This window comes from Schistocerca cancellata, chromosome 1 (genome assembly GCF_023864275.1).
Source record: "Schistocerca cancellata isolate TAMUIC-IGC-003103 chromosome 1, iqSchCanc2.1, whole genome shotgun sequence".
Lineage (NCBI taxonomy): Eukaryota > Metazoa > Arthropoda > Insecta > Orthoptera > Acrididae > Schistocerca > Schistocerca cancellata.
In genome coordinates this window covers 1,226,159,611-1,226,186,348 of record NC_064626.1, presented here as the reverse complement: position 1 = coordinate 1,226,186,348, position 26,738 = coordinate 1,226,159,611, and the positions used below count along the sequence as shown (strand labels likewise).

The window sequence follows — 26,738 nt, the reverse complement described above, 5'->3', positions numbered from 1 at the left end:
TCTCATGTGCCTTCCCCATGTTTGGTCGTTCCCTCCCCTGTTGTTCCTTCTGTTCCTTGGGGGATATTTTATTGTGCTTGCTTTTTTCTTTCTTTCGGAAACCCCCACGTTCTCAATTTTGGTTGTCATGTTTTCTCCATTTGCACGCTTTCCTCAGAAACATTCATTTCTTTTTGGTCGTTTAAGTTTCATTCATTACATTATTTTTTGTTCTTTTTATTGTTGAAATATAAAAATAATACTATTTCGTCTAAAACTGACATGGTGAGACCGTAGCCGTGTAAAATTAACGTAGGTTCAAACTTACAAAGAAGAAGACAGCAACCAGCCACTATTAATACTGCTATTTATTTAGGTAAATAGCGCCATTACCGGTTTCGAACTGGCAAGTATATCATCATCAGACGGCTGTTCACATGATTTTCAAGATATACTTTTATCGTCCGTTTTCGATTTTTCTTCCTCCACTGTTGCGAAGTATTTTTGGTGTGTCGTTACCGCGCGGAATTTTTGACGGCAACAACACACCAAAACTACTTCACCACAGTGGAAGAATAAAAATCGAAAACGGACAATAATGTAAAACGTATCTTGAAAATCAGTGAACAGCCGTCTGATGAGGAACTTGCCAGTTCGAAATCGGTAACGGCGCTATTTACCTAAATAAGTAGCAGTATTAATAGCGGCTGGTTGCTGTCTTCTTCTTTGTAAGAATTAACCTACATAAAAATAATACGCACGGTACTGGTGTAATACTATACAATACACATTACTTTACAGATCGATTTTCGGCTGTTATGCAATAGCCAAAGTAAAAGCCGATATTTTGTAAAGTAATGTATACTGTAAAGTATCACACCCCTTTCATGTGTCTTTTCGCTCACAATATATTAAATATTCTACTAAGAACCAACGGCACAGTCCGTTAAAGCAATTACAATATTTGTCTGGTGACTGTGCTCTCCTCTCCTACCTTTATAGACTGGTGTGTTCATTCCGATGTATGTAATACTGTTTCAAAAAGATAAGACCTCTTTAGCTCTTTGCTTATAGGCCTGACCGGTTTCGCAACATGTTAGCTGCATCATCAGGCGAAATAAAATCAAGTCATGTTCTGATCGAGAAAAGAAAAAAATGGCTCTGAGCACTATGGGACTTAACAACTGAGGTCATCAGTCCCCTAGAACTTAGAACTACTTAAACCTCACTAACCAAAGGACATCACACACATCCATGCCCGAGGCAGGATTTGAACCTGCGACCGTAGCGGTCGCGCGGTTCCAGACTGAAGCGCCTAGAACCGCTCGGCCACACCGGCCGGCTCGAGAAAAGAGAATGGGATGACTTAGCATTCATAGTCAGCAGTTTTTCTCTAACTTCAAAAACGGAAGAGCAAAAACGCGGTCCCCGTATAACGAAACACTGACGAAAACAGTCCGTATATGATCATGAATATACGTCTATATCTGTTCTCGGCGGTGTGCTGAACACACGGCCCTCTTATCCGCATCCTCAACTGAGGATGCCACGGCAGTCGGATGGTCCCGATGGGCCACTTATGGTCTGAAGACGGAGTGCATGTCTGTTCTCGTACGCAGCGTGTTTATAAAGAATTAAATTTATATCCCCTAACTCTAATAAAAGAATGCATTTTGCTGTAAGTAGAGTGCTTGGAGTCTTATGCTGCAATAATGCTCCATTTTTGCAGTTATAGAGGCCGATTTTCTTGCTGTAGATATATCCCGGAACGTTCCTACGTAGTTTCCGTCTTTTTGACTCTGGTATCATTTGCTTCTTTATTTACTCAACTAATCTGAAAAATCTTTTCAAGTTTAAGAGCAGCTCTGAGAAACCGTCGAATTCTGTACGTTACGTAAATTTCGCTGCAGTCAGTGGCACTTTACATACTCTGGTTCTTCTTTCATACCAAAGTCGTCTCTGACTAACGTCGTAATGCCTTACTTCTCGGAGGTTTTCTGAAAACTGCCCTTACGCCATATATAACTACTGACTTTACATTGATTAGCCGTTATAGGCCTATAACGATCACTATTCACCCCGAGATTGAATGTTGGTTAGGGGCACTGGGGGCACAAATGCAGGAAGGAAGGTACACATAAGAAGCTGAGCAACTAGGTAACCATTTTAGCCAGGATGCGGGCTGCATATCGAAATACCCACTGGCGTAAGTGAGTATGACAAAAGGGGGCAGACCGCTATGACCGGCCACCTGGGAACGGGCATTTCAAGCACGGCGAGGCTTTTCGGCTCTCCGGGTGGTCCTGTGGCGAGTATCTATAGGAAGTGGTTGAAATACGGTGAAACCACGAGAATGCGACAAGTTGCTGGACGTCCATGCCCTATTAGACAACCAGGTCAGATGGCAAGCAGCTGCCAAAGCAGGATAGGCGGTGATCTGTGGCTGACCTGACCACAGAGTACGATTCTGGTGCAGGTACAAGAGTTTCGGAACAAATCGTTTAACGTACACTCCTGGAAATGGAAAAAAGAACACATTGACACCGGTGTGTCAGACCCACCATACTTACTCCGGACACTGCGAGAGGGCTGTACAAGCAATGATCACACGCACGGCACAGCGGACACACCAGGAACCGCGGTGTTGCCGTCGAATGGCGCTAGCTGCGCAGCATATGTGCACCGCCGCCGTCAGTGTCAGCCAGTTTGCCGTGGCATACGGAGCTCCATCGCAGTCTTTAACACTGGTAGCATGCCGCAACAGCGTGGACGTGAACCGTATGTGCAGTTGACGGACTTTGAGCGAGGGCGTATAGTGGGCATGCGGGAGGCCGGGTGGACGTACCGCCGAATTGCTCAACACGTGGGGCGTGAGGTCTCCACAGTACATCGATGTTGTCGCCAGTGGTCGGCGGAAGGTGCACGTGCCCGTCGACCTGGGGCCGGACCGCAGCGACGCACGGATGCACGCCAAGACCGTAGGATCCTACGCAGTGCCGAAGGGGACCGCACCGCCACTTCCCAGCAAATTAGGTACACTGTTGCTCCTGGGGTATCGGCGAGGACCATTCGCAACCGTCTCCATGAAGCTGGGCAACGGTCCCGCACACCGTTAGGCCGTCTTCCGCTCACGCCCCAACATCGTGCAGCCCGCCTCCAGTGGTGTCGCGACAGGCGTGAATGGAGGGACGAATGGATACGTGTCGTCTTCAGCGATGAGAGTCGCTTCTGCCTTGGTGCCAATGATGGTCGTATGCGTGTTTGGCGCCGTGCAGGTGAGCGCCACAATCAGGACTGCATACGACCGAGGCACACAGGGCCAACACCCGGCATCATGGTGTGGGGAGCTATCTCCTACACTGGCCGTACATCACTGGTGATCGTCGAGGGGACACTGAATAGTGCACGGTACATCCAAACCGTCATCGAACCCATCGTTCTACCATTCCTAGACCGGCAAGGGAACTTGCTGTTCCAACAGGACAATGCACGTCCGCATGTATCCCGTGCCACCCAACGTGCTCTAGAAGGTGTAAGTCAATTACCCTGGCCAGCAAGATCTCCGGATCTGTCCCCCATTGAGCATGTTTGGGACTGGATGAAGCGTCGTCTCACGCGGTCTGCACGTCCAGCACGAACGCTGGTCCAACTGAGGCGCCAGGTGGAAATGGCATGGCAAGCCGTTCCACAGGACTACATCCAGCATCTCTACGATCGTCTCCATGGGAGAATAGCAGCCTGCATTGCTGCGAAAGGTGGATATACACTGTACTAGTGCCGACATTGTGCATGCTCTGTTGCCTGTGTCTATGTGCCTGTGGTTCTGTCAGTGTGATCATGTGATGTATCTGACCCCAGGAATGTGTCAATAAAGTTTCCCCTTCCTGGGACAATGAATTCACGGTGTTCTTATTTCAATTTCCAGGAGTGTACATTGTGTATCGTATGGCTCCAACACGTAAGATCCCCACATGTTGACTGAACGACAACGTTAGTTACCAATGCACCGGGCACGATATCACCTACAATTAACGGAAGATAGACGCCTAGTCGTCGAAACATGTTTCTTGTTACACCAGACTAACACGGCCGGCAGCGCGCATAACTTGTGAATGCAAGGCTGGAATCTGTTCGGCCGACCGTGAGCATGACGGCTGGCCGTGCATGTACAGTGAGGCTACAAAAGCAGTACGGTAGTCCTAACATCGTGTTAGAGTTCCTTTTGCTTGGCGCAGTGCAGCAACCCCAAGTTGTATGGAGACATCAAGCCACTAGAAATCCCACGCAGAAATACTGAGCTACGCTGCCTCTATATCCCGTAAATACACTCCTGGAAATTGAAATAAGAACACCTTGAATTCATTGTCCCAGGAAGGGGAAACTTTATTGACACATTCCTGGGGTCAGATACATCACATGATCACACTGACAGAACCACAGGCACATAGACACAGGCAACAGAGCATGCACAATGTCGGCACTAGTACAGTGTATATCCACCTTTCGCAGCAATGCAGGCTGCTATTCTCCAATGGAGACGATCGTAGAGATGCTGGATGTAGTCCTGTGGAACGGCTTGCCATGCCATTTCCACCTGGCGCCTCAGTTGGACCAGCGTTCGTGCTGGACGTGCAGACCGCGTGAGACGACGCTTCATCCAGTCCCAAACATGCTCAATGGGGGACAGATCCGGAGATCTTGCTGGCCAGGGTAGTTGACTTACACCTTCTAGAGCACGTTGGGTGACACGGGATACATGCGGACGTGCATTGTCCTGTTGGAACAGCAAGTTCCCTTGCCGGTCTAGGAATGGTAGAACGATGGGTTCGATGACGGTTTGGATGTACCGTGCACTATTCAGTGTCCCCTCGACGATCACCAGTGGTGTACGGCCAGTGTAGGAGATCTCCTCCCCACACCATGATGCCGGGTGTCGGCCCTGTGTGCCTCGGTCGTATGCAGTCCTGATTGTGGCGCTCACCTGCACGGCGCCAAACACGCATACGACCATCATTGGCACCAAGGCAGAAGCGACTCTCATCGCTGAAGAGGACACGTCTCCATTCGTCCCTCCATTCACGCCTGTCGCGACACCACTGGAGGCGGGCTGCACGATGTTGGGGCGTGAGCGGAAGACGGCCTAACGGTGTGCGGGACCGTATCCCAGCTTCATGGAGACGGTTGCGAATGGTCCTCGCCGATACCCCAGGAGCAACAGTGTCCCTAATTTGCTGGGAAGTGGCGGTGCGGTCCCCTACGGCACTGCGTAGGATCCTACGGTCTTGGCGTGCATCCGTGCGTCGCTGCGGTCCGGTCCCAGGTCTACGGGCACGTGCACCTTCCGCCGACCACTGGCGACAACATCGATGTACTGTGGAGACCTCACGCCCCACGTGTTGAGCAATTCGGCGGTACGTCCACCCGACCTCCCGCATGCCCACTATACGCCCTCGCTCAAAGTCCGTCAACTGCACATACGGTTCACGTCCACGCTGTCGCGGCATGCTACCAGTGTTAAAGACTGCGATGGAGCTCCGTATGCCACGGCAAACTGGCTGAAACTGACGGCGGCGGTGCACAAATGCTGCGCAGCTAGCGCCATTCGACGGCCAACACCGCGGTTCCTGGTGCGTCCGCTGTGCCGTGCGTGTGATCCATGCTTGTACAGCCCTCTCGCAGTGTCCGGAGCAAGTATGGTGGGTCTGACACACCGGTGTCAATGTGTTCTTTTTTCCATTTCCAGGAGTGTAATTGCGAAAGTGTTGCCAGTGCAATAGCTTTTGCACAAATTAAAATTCGATTATGTCTCATAAATGTTCGATGGGATTACTGTCGTGCGATCTGGATTGCCAGATCATTCACTCGAATTGTCCCCAAATGTTCGTCAAACCAGTTACGAACAATTGTGGCCCGGTGACATGACATCGTTGTTCGTCAACGTGAAGTCGACGAATAGCTACAAACGATCTCCAAATATCCGAACTTAGCCATTTCTAGTAATTGATCAGTTCAGCTGGACTAGAGGATCCAGTCCGTTCCATGTAAACACATCGCACACCATCATCGAGCCACCACCTGCTCGCACAGTGCATTGTTGACAACTTGGCTTCGTGGGGTCTGCGCCACACTCTCAGCAGCTCTTACCAAATGAAATCAGGACTCACCTGACCAGGCCACAGTTTTCCAGTCGTCTAGGGTCCGAAGTGATATGGTCACGAGTGCAGGGAAGGAGCTGCAGACGATGTCGTGCTGTTAGCAAAAGCACTCGCGTCGGTCGTCTTCCGCCACAGCCCATTAACAACAAATTTCGCAGCACTGTCCTATAAGATACCTTCGGTCCACTTTGATTTCTGCGGTTATTTCAAACAGTGTTGCTTGTGTGTTATACACTCCTGGAAATGGAAAAAAGAACACATTGACACCGGTGTGTCAGACCCACCATACTTGCTCCGGACACTGCGAGAGGGCTGTACAAGCAATGATCACACGCACGGCACAGCGGACACACCAGGAACCGCGGTGTTGGCCGTCGAATAGCGCTAGCTGCGCAGCATTTGTGCACCGCCGCCGTCAGTGTCAGCCAGTTTGCCGTGGCATACGGAGTTCCATCGCAGTCTTTAACACTGGTAGCATGCCGCGACAGTGTGGACGTGAACCGTATGTGCAGTTGACGGACTTTGAGCGAGGGCGTATAGTGGGCATGCGGGAGGCCGGGTGGACGTACCGCCGAATTGCTCAACACGTGGGGCGTGAGGTCTCCATAGTACATCGATGTTGTCGCCAGTGGTCGGCGGAAGGTGCACGTGCCCGTCGACCTGGGACCGGACCGCAGCGACGCACGGATGCACGCAAAGACCGTAGGATCCTACGCAGTGCCGTAGGGGACCGCACCGCCACTTCCCAGCAAATTAGGGACACTGTTGCTCCTGGGGTATCGGCGAGGACCATTCGCAACCGTCTCCATGAAGCTGGGCTACGGTCCCGCACACCGTTAGGCCGTCTTCCGCTCACGCCCCAACATCGTGCAGCCCGCCTCCAGTGGTGTCGCGACAGGCGTGAATGGAGGGACGAATGGAGACGTGTCGTCTTCAGCGATGAGAGTCACTTCTGCCTTGGTGCCAATGATGGTCGTATTCGTGTTTGGCGCCGTGCAGGTGAGCGCCACAATCAGGACTGCATACGACCGAGGCACACAGGGCCAACACCCGGCATCATGGTGTGGGGAGCGATCTCCTACACTGGCCGCACACCACTGGAGATCGTCGAGGGGACACTGAATAGTGCACGGTACATCCAAACCGTCATCGAACCCATCGTTCTACCATTCCTAGACCGGCAAGGGAACTTGCTGTTCCAACAGGACAATGCACGTCCGCATGTATCCCGTGCCACCCAACGTGCTCTAGAAGGTGTAAGTCAACTACCCTGGCCAGCAAGATCTCCGGATCTGTCCCCCATTGAGCATGTTTGGGACTGGATGAAGCGTCGTCTCACGCGGTCTGCACGTCCAGCACGAACGCTGGTCCAACTGAGGCGCCAGGTGGAAATGGCATGGCAAGCCGTTCCACAGGACTACATCCAGCATCTCTACGATCGTCTCCATGGGAGAATAGCAACCTGCATTGCTGCGAATGGTGGATATACACTGTACTAGTGCCGACATTGTGCATGCTCTGTTGCCTGTGTCTATGTGCCTGTGGTTCTGTCAGTGTGATCATGTGATGTATCTGATCCCAGGAATGTGTCAATAAAGTTTCCCCTTCCTGGGACAATGAATTCACGGTGTTCTTATTTCAATTTCCAGGAATGTATCTGACCACTGTAGGGAAACGCCGCTGCTGTCAGTCGTTAAGTGAAACCCGTTGGCCACTACGTTGTCTGTGGTGAGAGGTAATGGCTGAAATTTGGTATTCGCGACACACTATTGACACTGGGGATCTCGGAATGTTGAATTCCTTACGATATCCGAATTGGTATGTACCATTCGTCCAACTCCAACTACCATTCTGCCTTAATTCTGTTAATTCCCATCGTGCGGCCGTAAACACTTCGGAAACCTTTTCCAGTGATTCATCCGAGTACAAATGAAGCTCTGCCAATTGACTGTCCTTTTATATCCTGTGTACACGATACCACCGCCATTTGTATATGTGCGTATCGCTATCCCACGATTATGGTCACTTCAGTGTACTTCAGGCAGCTCCAGCCAGCTAGTAAGAGAGATTAAATGCCTTGAGTTGAATCGCCGGCCGCGGTGGTCGCGCGGTTCTAGGCGCGCAGTCCGGAATCGCGCGACTGCAACGGTCGCAGGTTCGAATCCTGCCTCGGGCATGGATGTGTGTGATGTCCTTAGGTTAGTTAGGTTTAAGTAGTTCTACGTTCTAGGGGACTGGTGACCACAGCTGTTAAGTCCCATAGTGCTCAGAGCCATTTGAACCATTTTTTTTTTTTTAGTTGAATCGAGGATCCTTGGAGTTGACCGGATTCTCAGGCCATGACACCCATGGAGAGGCGAATTTCCAGATAGAAAAACATTAAATTTAGTCGGTGGGTTCCACACCAATGGTTTTCTCTTGCAGGTAATGCTGCTTGGTGAGATTGTGGCTCTACTGGTGTGGTGACTGTCATGGTGTCGTCTGAAAGGTGGAAGTGCAAGAAGAACTCCTGCTAATGGTTGAACGAGGGTCATTTATACTCGCCCTGGCCAGCGGTTATGTAACAGAAACTCGCCTCTGGTCACACAGATAACTTCAGAAGGGCAGTGCGCCCGCATCTCGTGGTCGTGCGGTAGCGTTCTCGCTCCCCACGCCCGGGTTCCCGGGTTCGATTCCCGGCGGGGTCAGGGATTTTCTCTGCCTCGTGATGGCTGGGTGTTGTGTGCTGTCCTTAGGTTAGTTAGGTTTAAGTAGTTCTAAGTTCTAGGGGACTGATGACCATAGATGTTAAGTCCCATAGTGCTCAGAGCCATTTCAGAAGGGCAGTGTTGTGTCACGACAGGAAGTAACCCTTCCCGTTCATACGGCAGACCGTTGTATTGCTAGAAAGCGGCGCAAGAGTCACTTTCCACCAAGGCGCAGGATTCTTTTGGTGGCCCGCCTCCGTACCTCTCGAGTTGTTGCTAACTCTTGTTCGCAGCTGACGTCACAACGACAACTGAGGTAGTGGCGGTATGCGGCAGTTTCAGAATAAGAAAGATATTAAGATATTCCGCCTCTGAAACTGTGGTTCAATTTGTTTTCACAATTACATTTCTAAGAGATTACAATACATCATCAGAAGAAACATAGTAACTGATCTGCTTTAACATACTATGAGAGTAACACAAATTATTATGAAACAAAAGTAGGAAGGCAAACATTTTTGTGTATATTCAAACTATTCGCAGTTGATGGAACGTGCCAGACGACCTCTCAGCCTACACTGAAAGACGCAGCTAACCTTTATAAACCACTGTCAATTGTATACAACTTAATGCAAGCCAATGTAGAACAAAAGTGCAAGTCTCAGTGGCTAATTAAACTCATAAAATGATCATATAGTCTTACAATAATTCCAAGTTAACAATTCGTTGAACTAAATTTCTAATGCTGTTAGTGACTGATTTCTGCAACAGTCTAAGATTTCAACTGATGCGGTTAATTAAAAGAGTGCTCTAGCTTCCGCCATCATATCAGTTCGGAATCTTGTGATAAAACAAAATTACCTATCTCATATAAAGTCTCGTCAGATTAGAGCGAATATAATGAATTACTCTGAAACAGATAGTATAACTAAAAGCAGGAAGAAGTGGTGTGTATCAAAATTGATACTGAATAACTATTTAAGCAAACAGAACCACTCAATAAAAAACTGTGTATTTTTCACACTTAGTTCATCAAATCGCTTTCTGTGATCAAATTTTGTTTGACTACGAGGAAGAATATGTGAACATTGATGAGACACAATGTGGAAAGAAATGTGAATGGCACTGGGGAAGAGTGGAAGGTAAACTAAATAGTCTGGAATCACCCAAGAATGTTACTCATGACGCTGAGGTCGTCAAGATCATCGTTCTTAATGTTTCAGAAGTGTATATATACAAAATATACCTTGTGCACAAAGAGCTAAAGTGTAAGATGAACCCATGGTTATGTGTCTGGTATGCTCAGGAAGTTACTGCCGATGTTAATATTGTGCTAGACACGTCACACGAAAATAATGGAAAATATAACAGTATAAACACTAACTTTGCAAATACTTTTTTTTTACAAGTAGTTCACAAATAATCCAGGGGCCACAAATAAAAGTCTGAACAATGACGAAAGCACATTACCGAAAATAAAGAAGACACTAAGGAAGAACGAGAACCTAAACTAATAATTGAAAAGGGCATTAAAACAGTCCCTTCCAAGAAAAAGGAATGTGTCAAGATGCCTTTCAACTTTATAACGATTACGTCATTAAAAATTAAATTCTAGTGGTAAATCTAGATTATTTTTTTTTTCGTTTCCGTACTGGATTTTAGTAGTAGATGACTACTTTAGATATTAGTCAGGCGGTAAATATACTGTAGGTAAGAATATTATTCCCTAAAAACTAGGCTGAAAGCTCGATCTCTGTTGTGGTGAGCAGATTATATCGTCAGGAAGTTCTTCCAACGAGCAGTCGTTGAGGTAATGTCCCCTGATCATGTGAAAATCCCTTTCTTATTCTTTGGTTTAAATACTTAGAGTACTTAATGTTGTCACTATAGAAATTAAACTACACTGAAGAATTGATAGTAAAACTTTTTTATTGCAGGTAAGTCCTATATCGTACTGTTAACTTTAGAAGTGCAGCGTGTAACACTATTTTTGATATTACCTATAATGATCTTACATTTGTCTGTTTTTACTTAACGTAACTTCTGTGTCACAAAACTCTGTGATGTAACATCTATAAAACGTTTTATACATTATTTATGACCACTTATGTAACTGTAATTTACTGTAAAAGAGCTTCTAAAACTGGTTCGTGCATTGGGAAAAGCAGGTTCGTAGACGCGCAAAACGTGGAGGGTAGTATATACGCAACGGAACTGGCTAGGCGGGAATAGAAGAAGTGGATCTGACGGTCGAACTGCAAGCCTTCTGTGTGGCATGAACCGCCTGGTGGCTAGCAGGTAAAGTGCGTTCATCTGGTGAACTGAAAGAAGCGAGAAGAGCTGCAATATTATACAATATAGCCTCGGTTGTGGACATAATTTGACTTATTATTTGTGGCATATTTGACTGGCTGTGTGCTACGGAAATCCGAAGCTAAGAAAAAAAATTTCATAGTGGGTTATTTAGCTGTCTTTTTTTGAATAGCAGAGAAGACTGACATTGTCATCACCCTCGTCTCAAATTAGCAATTGAGTAGTGTATAACTGCAGGAAGCATTTATGTGTTTTCTCTTGCAGCAGTAAGTTTGTATTCTGTAAACTGTGTGTGAAGCCACCATACTTTATCCTCAGTTATTTAGCTGGACAAGGTCCTATCTCAAGTGATACGGTAATGCCGAGTATCTTATTTTACTGGACTGAAAAGCAACTACCTTCCTTAACAAAAGTCAATGAACTTTGTGGAGTTCTTGAACGAGTTATTCAATGTGCCTAAGTTTTGAAATACTCCACGTAATTTGCTTAAAAGGACAGTCACAGTATCATCAATGTACATTTACTAAGAGAGGATTTAAAGTATTCAGTTTCAAGAGTCCTTGTTCTTGAAATAACAGTGCTCATAATTTCATGTGTTACGTAGTTAACAGTGTTTCTAATATTGCGCTGCAACTAAAACATTCAGCTTAAATCCAAGTCCACTGATAGATTAGCTTCTGGGTCCCCATACTGATAGTTGAGCCTGATTTAAATTTCAGATTACAGTTAAAATTACTGAAGAAGTACAACTTTTACTTTTATAACTTGTGTACTATTAGTAAGCAAATAGCCACAACTGTTCAAACCATACTACATTCACATATCGCATGTCCCTCCTGAGCTAAATAGTATAAGGATGTGAGTATTCCTTGAAAGTACAAATTTTACAATTAATGGATTAGGTAGTTTGGAAGGTAGGAGACGAGGTACTGGCAGAATTGAAGCTGCAAGGACAGGGCGATAGTCATGCTTGGGTTGCTCAGTTGGTAGGGCACTTGCTCACAAAAGGCGAAGGAGTTGGAGTCTCAATACGGCACATAGTTTTAATCTGCCAGAAAGTTTCAATTCATTAGGTGTTTCAACGGTAGTAATTTCCAATAATTAAACTGACAAAAGAACTCCTAGTCAAAATTAGTGGTGCTTCACCGTTACTAATCAATTATCCGTAATGATCATTAGACTTCTACTGTAATGTACAGATATTGTTATTGAGAACCAGTTGTTGAGTAAATGAATTAATACCCCTCCCGTGTAGTTCATGTGAGACCACAGGTACTTTACTTGCTAAATTGCGCTACTGTCTTCTATCTGAACAGCTAAACACTTCCAATAGTTAACTTTCTTTATAAACCATGGTAGTACTTGGTACAACCTTATGTAATTAGGCTGGTGCTCGTTTCCTTCTACATAACTACAGTTTACTTTATTACTAATAGGCTATAGCCTGTTTGTTTTCTATTGTTTCCTCTCCATAGGAATATTTGAAGAGACGAAAAACAATCTGATACCTTTCCAATACACACAGTCACGATCACAAAACATAAATCATTTCACAGGAGTAACAGTATCAGAGTATTGATAATTTAGTAGTTTCCGTAAGTGTTAATAATGTATCTTAAAGAACATAACTGTTCAGTATGTACCTGAAGTATTTCCAGGTTTGGCGGCATATCTGTGTATAACTTCTGCAGTCGATTGTAGGACACGTCGAGCCGGTGAAGGTCAGCTGGAAGTTTCTGCGGCAGCTTCTGCAGTGCATTGTGGGAAGCGTCCATTACGAACAGAGTAGCTGGCAACGTCTCTTGAAGCTCCTGTACAGAACACCGAAATTTCCATTACATACATCTAGAAGGCCAACCCCAATTCTAAAATCCACTCAGTGTACAGTAAAAAATATAAATAAATACATAAACATATTTAGAAACTTTTGTAACAAAATATCACCTTCATAAACATAACCAAAAACATCGCTACCCACTGTTGGATGAAGGGCTCTATTAGAAGATTCCATACATGCTTTCTAACCTCCAGTTACATCATCTCTTCAATCTTTTCTTATATTCTGGAATTCAACGAAGATCTTCAGAGGAACCTGTAGCATTTACCAGCCGCATCCATGTCATTTTTGTGTCACTCACAGTATACCTTCCACTGCAGTCCATTCCGTGATACATAAGATGGTAGGCCTTCTTGTTGCATACTACTCGTATTTTATGCAAGAATTCCTCTATTTTGCGTAGAACTATCACTTCGACTGTTTACTTTACTTACATCTGTATTTATTTTCTTCGTGTATCCATAACACCTATGACTTTTAATCCAGTCCTCCATAAGTTCCTATATTATGCGAATATCTTCATCTCAAAGTATAAGTAACTTTTGCAGTTTTTTACCGATATTATTAATATTTTCATTATCTAAAGAAATTAATCGCAGAAGTCATATATTTGCATATGTATTACTCTTTGGAATCTTTTACAGTTGCAAATAAAACACATAGAAATGTTAATAATCCAGAAACATTTGCAGTTCGACTAGCCACAAATATAATTGCAGAGAATATGTTAGTTAACATTACTAGGAAATGGAGGACTATCAATAGCAATATATTTAATTATGTTATAAATTATTGGAAAAATATTATTATTAATTTTGGCAACATCAATTGCAGTAACTTAATCTTATGTATAGTCTGAGAAGTCAAGATAAGAGTATTAAAAATGTATCTTAACATCTCACTCAAATCATCCAATTTACCTAGCAGATTACTGAGCCTGGTCATTAACAGGAGAAACTGAAGAAATAGTTTAGTGATGGTATTAGCTAAATGATTTCATGCATTTAATATTAACATTTTTGTTACTGGATTCAGAATTACATTCGTTACAAGTGAGTGGTGACGAGATGTAAAATGGGAAGGAACATAGCAAGCATTACTACAGGATTTATTTCAGTTGTGTTATGTGGAGGAATAATTTTATTTATTGCATCTAAAATTTTGTGCCTTGTATCATTTCTTGAGCTTTCTTCAACCGTTTAATTAAAAGTATCATGACCACCAACAGGAATGCAGCATTTCAGTCCTATGCCAATTTCTGTGCTTAATACAGCCACCATTGTGTGTCAAGAGTAACAGTAACAAGGGCACACCATACACTGATAGTATCTAAGCACATACAAGTATTTCAAGGTATATTTTCTGGGTATTACTTGAATTATATTTCACTATGTTACAAATACTTAACAACTGCTGATGCAGCTCATGGATCAACATTTCTCATTCCCACAGCATTCTACAACTACATGTTATTATTGGAATAATCTTGTCAACATGTTGACTTCAGCAATCAATAAATCAGTTCTTACCAAGTTTCCACTGGGATTGGAAGTTACTGCATGATATTAACAGTTTGCAGCTGTCGTATGATTATTCCTACGTATTTTAATTTACAGATGTGGTAGATAATCATATCTGTAGTGTAAATAGTACATTCCATTTACAAAGCAAAAGTCTTATTAATAAAAAAGAAAAACAATTTTAGTTCTATCCACAAGAATTTACACTAGATTTTACTAAAATGTTAAATTTCATGCAACTATTCTACCAAAAAAATTAACAACCAAGAAAAAAGATCACCATTTTAGTGTGGACTCGAGCCAAACAGTTCAACATACAAACTATTTTTTCTTTGCTTCTTCTTGATTGCTGTAATTTTCTTCATTTTTTCTTGTAGAAATTGCATTAATTTTATCAACTGTATTAGTAATAGAACACATCAAACATTAGAATCTGAACAGAATCAACAATACTTTTCATCTTAGTTATTTTAGGAGGATTGTATCGTGAATGAAGTTATGATCTCTTCAGTAACCAAAATAAAGGGTTGTGTTACGTTTAAGATTTGGCTACCATTCAAAAAATAGTGATATTAATGAATCAACTGTATGTTAAGTAAGAAACGAATAGTTACAATCAGTTTCAACCTAGAAGTTTTCTAAATTTGACTCTTATTCTGTTATGATTGTAGCAAGAATCAGACATATTACTGTTATTATTCCTAAGCTTTCCATTATATTCTGTTGAACTGTCACCTCTTGTGCAGAGAACAATGCTTGGACTCAAATAGCTGGATCTAATGTTAGTTTCTTGATTATATTTCTAAAATTGAAGGTTATGCTGAAAGACAGTAGCTAGTAAATTGAAACTGCCCTTTCTAAGTTTATTGAGGATTCGAAACCTGAATACTCTGAATACATGTCATACACACTTATAAGTCACACTCAAAAAATGGCTCTGAGCACTATGGGACTTAACTACTGGGGTCATCAGTCCCCCAGAACTTAGAACTACTTAAACCTAACTAACCTAAGGACATCACACATATCCACACCCGAGGCAAGATTCGAACCTGCAACTGCAGCAGTCTTGAGGTTCCAAACTTTAGCGCCTAGAACTGCACGGCCACTCCGGCTGGCTAAGTCGCACTCATTTGTTTGCAATAGTGCTTACTGTTGATAGTATGTCTGCAATATTTCTGTCTTGCTGTATCACTAAGCCATGGAACTGGTGGTTTTGGTAACAGTCACATGTCATAAAGTGAAGCAAGAATGAGACATATTACAGTTATTATTTCTAAGCTTTCCATTATATTCTGTTGAACTGTCACCTCTGGTGCAGAGAACAATGCTTAGACTGAAGTAGCTGGATCTAATGTTACTTTTTTATTATATTTTTAAAATTGAAGGGTATGCTGAAAGACAGTACTAGTAAATTGAAACTGCCCTTTGTAATGGCCTTATCGACTGAATCTTCTGAACTTCCCATATGATCACAACTTCAGTGAAACATCTAAGCACCATTCAGAGAAAAAATACATAAAAATTGGGCTTGAAGGACTATTTTCCATAGGCAGGCTTGCCTATCAAGGTATTCAGTAAAGTGTGGCAGAAAAAATAAATAATAAAAAAATACAAAGTGTGACTTGTAGTTGTTTCCCAAAACTTAGTTTTAACAGTCACTTCCCCTGCAGGAATTGCCTCCTTTTGCCAAATTTTTGTAACGTCATTCCCTTATTCTACACAGATAATTTCGTAAAACCCACAAATATAATTATAAAAACACTTAGATGCGCTAATTATATAAATGTAGTTCGATATTATAGCAGCCATATTCGAGAATTACTCTAGTAGCTGAATTTTTTAGCTATGGGTAAACAATACAGCTCTGAGGTATCCTAGCATCATGATTTACAACACGCTTTCATCTCCCATTAATTAATGCAGTGCTTACACAATGAAATTATATAAAATGTAATTAATCAAGCAAACTGCCGTAAAAATAAATAATAGAAAATTAATTATGGTTTAGCAGTTCTTAACAAAGTAGTGCAAATGTGGCTGAGTGGGAACTGAACGTACGTGCAATGTTTTTAATGCGATCTCTCTCACAGAATCTGAAGTCACTGAACTTTTAAATGTTGAAAAATCTCACGAGTTCTTTTATGCCTATTAGGGGTCCAGTCATGAGATTATATCTACCTCTATTGGTATTTTGCAGTTTGACATCAGAAAGACATGGACTGTATTTTGCTCCCTGCAGTACAAATGAACTCTGCAATTGATTTAGCAAATTTGATACTATGTCATCTCAAAGAGGGAGCTTCATCGGCCTTTCTATAAGTTTATTGAGGAATCCAAGCCCTAATACTCTGAATACACGTCATACACATTTATAAGTTGCACTCATTTATTTGCAATAGTTCTTCCTGTTGATAGTATGTCTGCAATATTTCTGTCTTGCTGTATCACTAAGCCATGGAACTTGTGGTTTTGATAACAGTTACATGTCATAAAGTGTGATAACAGAAACAACCAATATATAAAAACAATGAAATATAGAAAACCAGGAATATTACCTTTCATGGACAGGAATGCTTATAACAGCCACTGAGGCCGATATATGCTGCATCTCATGTATCAGGACTAATGATAAAATATTGAATTACAAACTCATTTCTGGAAACTTTAATGCCTGACATCGGCAGACAACTATTACTGTTAACAAATGCAATGTATAATCAGTACTCACATGGAACCTTCGACTGTTGAACAATTTCTAAAAAAAGGTGATGTAAAAACTGCAAGTGAGTAACTGCAATGATATATTTTGCTCTTCTGAGGTAGGTAAGAATCACTGTTAATAATCGGCTTTCGCATAAGAAATTGTCTAGCAATGATTCTTAACAGACAAATTTTTGTAACAATGTAAGACCGGACATCTTGTTTCAGTGAATTAAAATTTACATAAGCTGGCAATAATGGCGTATATTTTAGTTGCATTAAGTGTGATGTTTTTATAGCCTTACAAAAATGGAAAATGCTGTACCACGAGATACCGATATTACACAAATTTTGTGGAGATATTCATTACACAGCTGATACTGACAAATTAAACTTCATTTCAATTGAAACCAATGTCAATGGTCAACTTTAGCATCAGGTGTGACACCCATGAGCACAGATACACTGTCTTAACCGTTCTCACACAGAAGCAAACTGACTACACATGACATCTTGAGGAGTTTTTTGCATGTCTTAGTTACGGTGAACATTACTTGCTGCAGCTAGTAAGATAGATTACATCATCACCTTGCACTGAAGACTATAATTGCAAAATGCAGGCACTGGACACGTCGTTCAAAGGTCAGTACACTTATTAACGCGATTGTGGGGTGAAGTCTAGTGTCGTGGTCTGCATTGTCCTGCTGGAATACAGCACTTGGTAAAAAGTCGTGAAGGTATGATAATACTGTATGTTTTACCATTCGTGCCCCATGTCAGCATTCAGCTTACTTCAATAATAACCAGATCACTTCTGTTGTCATATTCAACAGATCCCCACACGACGATCTAACGTGCTGGAGACATGTGGTAAGGAGAATCACTATTTCCAGCGACCTTTTCCCATTTCGGCCACAGAAATGTTGGTGTCAATCTGACAACCACAGACATAAATATGACTCAGTGTCCAAATTGAATCTGTTGCTACACCATGCTTGTCTCTGTTGAGTGTGCTATGGGGTCTATGGTAATTGGTGCACGGCATCATAAGCACTCAGCCAAGCGTCCAGAAATCCGTTCTGCTGAAAACCATTGGACGTCACTCCGTGAACCAGTCGACTCTTGTGGTAGTACATGCAAGTCTCTGTTGTGTGTGTGCTGTGAAGTCAGCTGTGAACGACACGTAGCAACATGAGCTCTCTACCATACATCCAAGAATCAGTTCTGCTGAAACCCACTAAATGTCACTCAATGACCACGTTTAATCTTGTGATACACTGTGCAAGTGTCGATTGTGTGTGCTGTGGTGTCTGCAATGAAAGACGCATGCAATGTAAGCTCTCAACGAAGCATCCATAGATCCGTTCAAGATGGTTCGTGGTGACTGCCTCTAACATCTGCTCGACTTTCAGCAGATGTCATCCGGTTTCATCACAGCCACTCGGAGATTTCTACAATTTTCTCGTGGTCTAGTAGTTCTGCAAGCGATCTATTATGTGTTTGTCCTTAGTCCATTTCGTCAATTCATGTTCTGTAGTCATTTCACTAAAGCCTGCGGTCTGCGAAATTGGTCGGTATTACACGGTCCGGTCACATTAATTTGACCACCACCGGTGTTCGACGTCAACATGCAATAACCACTTGCAGGCAGCAGGTGGCAGCACTAGCAGTAGAGAGTATACAGGGTGTTACAAAAAGGTACGGCCAAGCTTTCAGGAAACATTCCTCACACACAAATAAAGAAAAGATGTTATGTGGACATGTGTCCGGAAACGCTTAGTTTCCATGTTAGAGCTCATTTTAGTTTCTTCCACCTACGCTCAATGGAGCATGTTATCATGATTTCATACGGGATACTCTACCTGTGCTGCTAGAACATGTGCCTTTGCAAGTACGACACAACATGTGGTTCATGCACGATGGAGCTTCTGCACATATCAGTCGAAGTGTTCGAACGCTTCTCAACAACAGATTCGGTGACCGATGGATTGGTAGAGGCGGACCAATTCCATGGCCTCCACGCTCTCCTGACCTCAACCCTATTGACTTTCATTTATGGGGGCATTTGAAAGCTCTTGTCTACGCAACCTCGTTACCAAATGTAGAGACTCTTCGTGCTCGTATTGTGGACGGCTGTGATACAATACGCCATTCTCCAGGGCTGCATCAGCGCATCAGGGATTCCATGCGACGGAGGGTGGATGCATGTATCCTCGCTAACGGTGGACATTTTGAACATTTCCTGTAACAAAGTGTTTGAAGTCACGCTGGTACGTTCTGTTGCTGTCTGTTTCTATTCCATGATTAATGTGATTTGAAGAGAAGTAATAAAATGAGCTCTAACAGGGAAAGTAAGCGTTTCCGGACACATGTCCACGTAACATATTTTCTTTCTTTGTGTGTGAGGAATGTTTCCTGAAAGTTTGGCCGTACCTTTTTGTAACACCCTGTATAAAGTGTACCAGGAGGACACGGAGTAGAGTGCAGCTTTAGTCTTATTGTGGAAACGGAGCGATTTATGAGACGTAAAAAATGGCATAACCATTGACTTTCGGACCCAGGATGAACGCATTTGCGAAACGTATAAGTTTATAAACTGTTCGCTTGCTGCCATGTTTAAAGTACATCGATCATGGAAAGATGATGATATCCAAATCCGGTGCTGCAGCAACTGTGACGCACCGTGCGCCACTGGCAACAGGAGTGCACGACGGATGTAGAGATATGTATGGGCTAATAGATGTGACAAGTGGACAAGAAGAGAATAGAAGCTTTGGAAATGTGGTGCTACAGAAGAATGCTGAAGATTAGATGGGTAGATCACATAACTAATGAGGAAGTATTGAATAGGATTGGGAAGAAGAGAAGTTTGTGGCACAACTTGACCAGAAGAAGGGATCGGTTGGTAGGACATGTTCTGAGGCATCAAGGCATCACCAATTTAGTATTGGAGGGCAGCGTGGAGGGTAAAAATCGTAGAGGGAGACCAAGAGATGAATACACTAAGCAGATTCAGAAGGATGTAGGTTGCAGTAGGTACTGGGAGATGAAGAAGCTTGCACAGGATAGAGTAGCATGGAGAGCTGCATCAAACCAGTCTCAGGACTGAAGACCACAACAACACAATAGTTGAGCAGCTGATCTCCCAGATGAACCAAGGGGCTACGAACAGTGTGTCCTCACCAATCGTTGAGCGAACGTTGCTGCGTATGGCCCTCCGCAGCAGGTGGCTGGTTTATGCCCCAATGCTGACTGCTGTTCACCGACGACGAAGGCTGGAATTTGCACGCCAGTACTGCAACTGGTCTACTGAATGTCCTTTCCATATGAATCTAGTTTTAAGCTCCATCGGACTGAAAACAAACAACTTTCACCGAGCGAGGTGGTGCCGTGGTTAGCGCACTGGACTCGCATTCGGGACGACGACGGTTCAATCCCGCGTCCGACCATCCTGATTTAGGTTTCCCATGATTTCCCTAAATCGCTCCAGGCAAATGCCGGGATGGTTCCTTCGATAGGGCACGGCCGACTTCCTTCCCCGTCCTTCCCTAATCCGATGAGACAGATGACCTCGCTGTTTGGTGTCTTCCCCCAAACAACCCAATCCCAAACAAGATTCAACAACCGTCGAGAGTTCGAGAGTTATGGTCTAGGGAATGCCTTGGGGGCAATCCCTGGATGATCTCGTCGTTGTGGAAGGCACGGTGCATCAACACAAAGAGTGTATCTTCTCTTCAGGACAACTTTCAACTGTACACGCAATTTGTTTGTCCTCGGCACGACGGCGTTACTAGAAGGATAATTCAACGTGCCACTCAGCTCGCAGTGTACGTGCGTTGTTCAAAGAGCGCCAGAATGAGTTTACGATATTCCCCTGGCCTACACACTCCCCGGATTTAAAAGCAGCTGAGAAACTGTGGGACCACCTCGATCAGGCTCTTTGCACCATGGATACAAGCAGAGAAATCTAGCAGCAGCTGCCTATGACACTGGAGTCGTCATGGCTCTACATACCTGTAGGTTTATGGCTGCCCGGACCTCACTGCAGCCGTGCCCCGACTGAACTTCTGCCACGTTATAAGTCAAACACTGCCAGGTCCGAACTGCATTGGTAGCGCCTTCCAACTCCCTGGCAGATCCAAATGAACCCCGAACACAGGACAACCGGGAAGTAATAGCAGTCGACAAAGATAATACGCCACGGATTATATCGATAAGAGCAGGTGCTGCCCCTCACGGGCAGGCAAGGTGGTAACTCAGCGACACCAGTAATTGAAATTAACATAACGATGTGGTAGTACAGTAAAAACAGGATGTCAAATAAGGTATGGCACGAACACGAGCCATGCACAGCTCACAAGCGACAACGGGAAATATCAGCCGAAGACGAAGATACCAGCTGCACTATGTCTTCAAAATTGGCGTCTAAAACAACAGTGTTATAGATAATATTGTCACTCACGCAAATTTGTATATACAGAAAACAGTCCATCATGTTCTCTTGCGACAGAGATACGATAGAGACATCTCAAACTAAAATGCTTGTTTTACTTGCATGTTTATATGTGACTGGAGTAAAGGAAGGACATCACATTAACACACACGAGCCATGAAACTCGGACGGAACTGGAAAGCTGGTTCTAAGAGCACGTATAAGTTACTGCGATTTTTGTATTTCCTCCGATTTAAGCGATTTGATGACAGCGGCACAGGCCCTCAAAGAAGAAAAATAGACAAACTAGCTTTCATTCATCCATTCTTGCAGGCGTTTGGTCTTACTTGCACAAATTCATACAACCTTGGGACCTATGGTGAGAAACGCCATGCTATATTCCCAATATGCCTGCAAAATATAGAATCAAACTACATTTTTTACATTAACTTGGCAGTATGCTTTGGAAAACAAGAGTATGGCCCATGTCAGATTTGAAACACGCCAAGCGACATAGTGACGCACCTGATTCCTAATACTGAAGATAGTAATATGAACATCACATTCGATAATTTTTACACCAATTACCCTTTGGCGACGTCTCTCTTAAAGAAGCAGCTCACTTGTATCGGCACACTGAAAGAGGTCAAAAGAGAAATACATGTTGAATCTCAGGCAAGCAAAAACCGAAAAGTTACGTCTTTAAGTTTTGAATTTCAAAAAGACCTCAGCCTCAAATCATATACATAATGAATCAGAAACAAATCTGCGATATTGCTAGCCATGATGCATGAACTACCAAAACTTGACTATATAATAAACAAGCCTGAAATAATAATCGACTACAACATCACAATGGTGGGTGATGATACCGTGAATCAACTATATGTGTAAAATCTGCAAGAAACATTTGACAGTTGGTTCCAAACGCAACAATCGTACCGACTAAGTCCTTAGTTCTTCTGTGGATTGTGTTCATAGGGTCTAAAATGTAGGGTGCCATGTACTGAACTGAAAAATGTAGTAACTAAACCTGTAGGTACCGTCCAGAACATCACTGTCATTCTGTATATCACACAGCGGAAAGCGATGCAATAGATGGTTATTCTTGCTTCTCACATGTGGCCACGTTAATATTGGACAGCATATGATCCTGTGTCCCACATAGTAACTGTTCGTCCTCTCTGGGCTTTCAAAAGGTAGCGACAAGCTGTATGTTTCGTACTTCGTGAATGCTGCGTAGCGAACTACACTGGAAAAGTTCCAGTAACGTAGGCCACACCAAATACCGACCAAGTAATGCAGTTGTAGGAATGATCTTTTATGCACAAAAAAATTTAGAAAGTAAGGTTGTATGGTGACGAAATTTTACTTAATTACCCGTCAGATGTGGGAATACCTGAGTATCAGTCTGGCAGTGTTCAGTCACGGTGTTCTTGGCGAAATAGTTCAATATCTCTCAGTGTATTTAACTTCTTACAATATCTCTATCAGAAATTTCATTTCATGTAGTTTAAATTCATTGTAGAATTACGTATTTTATTCAGTGTATCCCTCTAAAGTAGTAAATTCCTCTCATTTGCTACATGTATCTAACTGCTTCTCTTCTCTGCGATAGGTTACATCCGGAGCACGAGCCTTGTTAAGATCAAAATTCTGTTGCGCTCGAAACTGAGAAAATGTATGATTTGTTTACTCAACAGGCATATTTTGTTACTATTAAGTATACTCTCGTTACGACTTAACCACAAACAGCTAAGTGAAAGGGTCAGGTACAAATGAGAATTATCGGCAGGCATGTGACAACTTTTAGAGAGGCAAGGAGGAAGGAGCATCAATGCTCAACAACGATAAAAACGAGGTGTCTGCGCTAACAAAGATTTTCCACGCATTTGCAATCAAAACTTATGTTTAACGGACGAAGAAGTGGAAGTACTGAATTAATTATTTTAAATAACTTGTTGAGTAAAATATTAACAGTGTAAATAACCATATAAATGGATATACTGAATTATTGCTAATTACATTAAGAGCTAGCATTATTGTTAGTGACATGATTTACTCATGAGCGAATAAGTGGCGTATAGAAGAAAAGTGACACTACTCTCTTCGTGAGGTTGTGGAATGGGTGATTAACCCTGAAGCAGGCGCCACATATACACAGGATATTTTATGCCTCAAAACATAATTTACGTGATACGATCTCAAACACTGGAGAAATGGTGTTTGTTTTCTGAATACCGTCAATGAACATTTTAATTCTACACATTTTTTTATGAATGTGACTGATTATTTTAACTTTCTTAGGGTAAAATTTAAATACGTCATGAAGCGTTGATGCAAAGTGTTTCACTTGAGGTTTCCTTACTACATTTTTCAGTTCAGTACATGGTCCCCCACATTTTAGACCCTATGAACATAATCCACATTAGAACCAAGGACTTAGTAGGCACAGTCGTTGCGGTTGCAAGAAAATGTCAAATATTTCTACAAACAAAGTTTTACACATATAGATGATCTAAGGTGTTAGCACCCAATTTTGTGATGTTGTAGTCGATTATTATTTCAGGCTTGTTTATTATACAGTCAAGGTTTGGTAGTTTATGCATAATGGCAAGCAATATCGCAGATTTGTTTCTGCATTGTTATATGTATGATTTGAGGCTGAGGTCGTTATGAAATTCAAAACTTAAAAACGTAACGTTTCGATTTTTGCTTGCCTGAGATTCAACATGTATTTCTCTTTTGACCTCTTTCAGTGTGCCGATACAAGTGAGCTGCTTCTTTAAGAGAGGCATCGCCAAAGGGTAATTGGTGTAAAAATTACCGAATGTGATGTTCATATTACTACCTTCAATGTTAGGAGTCTGGTGCATCACTATGTCACTTGGCGTGTTTCAGGTGTAATATGGGCCATACTCTTGTTTTCCACAGCATACTGCCAAGTTACTTGTAAAAAGCGTAGTCTGATTCCATATTTTGCTGGCGTATTGGGAATACAGTGCAGGACACTGCAGCAGTTTTTACTCTTGTTTTCCACAGCATACTGCCAAGTTACTTGTAAAAAGCGTAGTCTGATTCCATATTTTGCTAGCGTATTGGGAATACAGTGCAGTACATTGCAGCACTTCAAAGCGTTGTGTGATTCCATAATTTGCTGGCGCAGCACTTCCCGAATAGCATGACATTTCTGACCATAGGCCCCAAGGTTGTATAAATTTCTGCAAGTAAGACCAAACGCCTGCAAGAAAGAACGAACAGAATTTCGCCAATTTGGGGATTTTGCGTCTGTTTAAATTTGGGATGTTTGGTTTGTTGTTTCTGCAATAGTGCTCTGACCCGTTTTGTGTACCAAGGACGATCAGCTCTGTCGTTCGTTAGTTTATTTTGTATAAATCTCTCAATTGCTGCCGATACTATTTCTTTGAATTCAAGCCACATCTGCTCTATACTTATTAATTAGGAAGGTGTGGAGATTGTCCCTCAGGAAGGCATCAAGCGAATTCTTATCTGTTTTTTTGAATAGGTATATTTCTCGTTTATTTTTTGAGGATTTGGTGGTTACAATATTAAATGTCGCTACGGCAACCATGTGCTCACTAATCTCTGTATCCGTTTTGATGCTCGTTATTAAATCTGGATTATTTGTTGCTAAGAGCTCCAGTGTGTTTCCACAACCGTTTACTATTCACGTGGGCTCATGAACTAACTGTTCCAAATAAAATGATTCAAATGGCTCTGAGCACTATGGGACTTAACATCTGTGGTCATCAGTCCCCTAGAACTTAGAACTACTTAAACCTAACTAACCTAAGGACATCACACACATCCATGCCCGAGGCAGGATTCGAACCTGCGACCGTAGCAGTCGCGCGGTTCCGGACTGAGTGCTCGAAATAATTTTCACAGAATGCGTTTAGCAGAATTTCGGATGTTTTATGCGTACCTCCGGAAATAAACATGTATTTTCACCAACATATCGAGCGTAAATTAAATTCATCACTAACTATTAACGTATGAGTCGGGTACGTGTCTGAAATGAAATTCAAGTTACCTTCGAACCTTTCAGCAACGGTATCATCTGAACTAGGAGGTCGGTAAAAGGATCCAGTTCTTATTTTATTCCGGTTGCTAACAATGACCTCTGTCCATACTAACTCGCAGGAAGTATCTACTTCTATTTCGCGACAACGTAAACTACTTGTAACAGTTACAAACACTCCAGCGCCGGCAGTGTTTATAGCCTATCTTTTAAGAACACCGTTGGGTTCTTCGCAAAAATTTCGGCTGAGCTTATCTCCGGCTTTAGCCAGCTTTCAGTGCCTATAACGATTTGAGCATCAGTGCTTTCTATTAGCGCTTGGAGATCTGGTATTTTCCTAACACCGTTTCCACAATTTACAACTGTTATACCAATGGTTCCTTTTTCTACGTTCTTCCTGTGCTCGGCCTGCACCTTTGTGACTGAAGCCCTTCTCGCGTTTTCCATAGACCCTCTAACCTAAAAAACCACCCAGTCCACGTCACACAGCCCCTGCTACCCGTGTAGCCGCCTCCTGCAAGTAGTGGACACCTGACCTATTCAGCAGAACGCGAAACCCAACCATCCCTCGGCGGAAGTCAAGGAATCTGCAGCCTACACGGTCGCAGAACCGTCTGAGCCTCTGATTCAGACCCTCCACTCGGCTCTGTACCACAGGTCCGAAATCGGGTCCATCGGCTATGCTGCAAATGGTCAGCTCTGATTTCATCTTGCAAGGAAGACTGGCAGCCTTTATCACTTCTGTTAGCCGCTCGAAACCAGAGAGAAACTCTTTTGATCCAAAGTGACACACGTCATTGGTGCCGACGTGAGCCACCAACTCCCTGCAGCCTGTACTCTTCATGGCATCTGGGAGGATCCGTTCCACGTCTGGAATGACTCCACCCGGTATGCACACAGAGTGCACATTTGTTTTCTTTCCCTTCATGGCAGCCATGTCCCTAAGGGGCCCAATAACGCGCCTAACTTAGGAGCTCCCAACTATCAATAATCCCACCCTGTGCGATTGTCCGGATCTTGCAGGCTGAGAGGTTTCCTCTGAAACAGGACAGGTGACGGCATCTGTCTCA

The 26,738-nt window shown here is 43.2% G+C and overlaps 1 protein-coding gene across 1 annotated transcript in view; it reads right to left on the bottom strand.

Annotated features, from left to right (window-relative positions):
• LOC126094740 (toll-like receptor 2) overlaps positions 1-26,738 on the bottom strand; it is a 151,418-nt gene that overhangs the window by 68,602 nt on the left and 56,078 nt on the right. Inside the window, exon 6 of the mRNA XM_049909292.1 lies at positions 12,778-12,945. Within this exon, the coding sequence (XP_049765249.1) occupies positions 12,778-12,945 (168 nt within the window). The remainder of the gene's footprint in view (positions 1-12,777; positions 12,946-26,738) is intronic.